The 1749-nt window shown below is 37.5% G+C and overlaps 1 protein-coding gene across 1 annotated transcript in view; it reads left to right on the top strand.

The window, feature by feature from the left end:
* Window positions 1-1432, top strand: part of LOC125484216 (cyclic AMP-dependent transcription factor ATF-6 alpha-like) — a 65682-nt gene extending 64250 nt beyond the window's left edge. Inside the window, exon 9 of the mRNA XM_048602021.1 lies at window positions 1356-1432. Within this exon, the coding sequence (XP_048457978.1) occupies window positions 1356-1432 (77 nt within the window). The remainder of the gene's footprint in view (window positions 1-1355) is intronic.
* The last annotated feature ends 317 nt before the right edge of the window (window positions 1433-1749 follow it).

Here is a 1749-nt window from a genome sequence, read left to right as displayed (position 1 = left end):
ATAGGAAAGAGACAGTAATAGTCAATTAATATTTTTCAGGATGTAGAAGGGTTTGTAATGGAGTTCCCGGGGGTCGGTATTGCTTTTTCTGATACACGATAATGATCTAGATCTTGGTGTACAGGAGGCAAATTCAAAATTTGCAGATGACACAATACTTGGACGGACTGTAAACCTGGAGGGACAGTGTGGAACTCCAGAATGACGCAGACCATAGACAAGTTAGTAAAGTGGCAAATAGATGGCAAATGAGTTTCAATGCAAAGAAGTTGAGTGATTCACATTGGTAGGAAAAACATTTTAAAAAAGGGCACAATTCTAAAAAGCATGCAGGAGCAGAGTGACCTGGGTGTATATGTGCACAGATCGTTGAATATGGGAGGACTGGTAGAGGGAACAGTGAGTAAAGCAGACAGTACCCTCGGCTTGATTAATAGGGGCACAGAATACCAATGCGAGAAGATGATACTGAACTTGTGTAAGACATTTGTCAGACCTCAGATGGAGTATTGTGCACAGATCCAGGAAGGTTGTGAATGCATTAGATATCGTGCATGGTTCGAGGGATGAGGATCTTAAATTATGTGGATGAAGTTTAAAGGTTGCAACTATTCTATCTTGACAGAAGGCAAAGAAGAGATCTGACAGATGTTTTAAAATTCATGAGGGGTTTGGATAAAGTAGAAATGGAGAAACTATACCTGCAGTAAAAGGAATTTGGACAAGAGGGCATAGACTTAAAATGATCTGTGAAAGAATCAAGGGTGAAGCAAGGGAAGACTTTTTCACTCAGTGAGGAGTTAGGGTATCGAAGTGTGGTAGAGGCATGTTCAATTATGGTACTCAAGAGGGCATTAGATGATTATTTGAATAAAAATAATATGCTATGGTTTGGGGAAAAAATGTAGGAGATTGGCAGGCAGTAATGGTGCATATTTAACACCTTGGTCCAAATTGCCTTCATCTACGCTGTAACACTTCTGTAACTTAATAACCAAATGCAAAATTATGCTTTCAAGTTGTTTATTTCTACGAAGTAAAGATTTAGAGTATATCAAATCCCAAGTAACTGTATATGCCTGAGTGAACTGCGCTCTTAGAAGCAAATCAGATTTGCACCCCTGACAGTTCTGCTAATCTTCTATCCTGATTTGGATGAAAATCAATCTTGAAATGCATGCTTGATCATCTCATTTTATTTGCATTGCTCTACAAGTTTCAACTTTTTCAGATTGAGAGATCATTTTAAATATCATGTTATTTTGTTTCCGATTTCAATGTGAATTCAAGTTTAATTTTAATCATCTTTTATGAATTGCTTTTTGAAACTACTCTTTAAATGTCAATTGCTGCAGCATTGAGAACGATGCCAAAAAATCCAGACGATATCAAGATATTTTATGATGATGAACTCACTCACCTTAAATACTAAGTTCATTTGAGACCATCCCAAGAGTCACAATTTGGAATGTGGATGTATCACTGGTACAAACTGATTACAATACTGCATGGACCTGACAAGAATAGAATGCAAACTCACCACCTGAGCACAATCAATTATCTAGAAGACGGACATAATTGACAAACCTGAGTGTTCAATGCATGGTAGCTGCCAGATTATACAAGTAGTTACTCAGACACTGCCTCATCCAGTTGCAGGTTTCACATTTGGATTTGTTTTGCAGAGATAGTGCCAATTTCCACAGAAATTCCTTTTGCTTTCAATTTTATGACAAAGCGAGAATAACA

This window comes from Rhincodon typus, chromosome 10 (genome assembly GCF_021869965.1).
Source record: "Rhincodon typus isolate 14 chromosome 10, sRhiTyp1.1, whole genome shotgun sequence".
Classification (NCBI taxonomy): Eukaryota; Metazoa; Chordata; class Chondrichthyes; order Orectolobiformes; family Rhincodontidae; genus Rhincodon; species Rhincodon typus.
The sequence above is the reverse complement of the archived record's forward strand: the minus strand, read 5'-3'. Positions and strand labels throughout refer to the sequence as shown.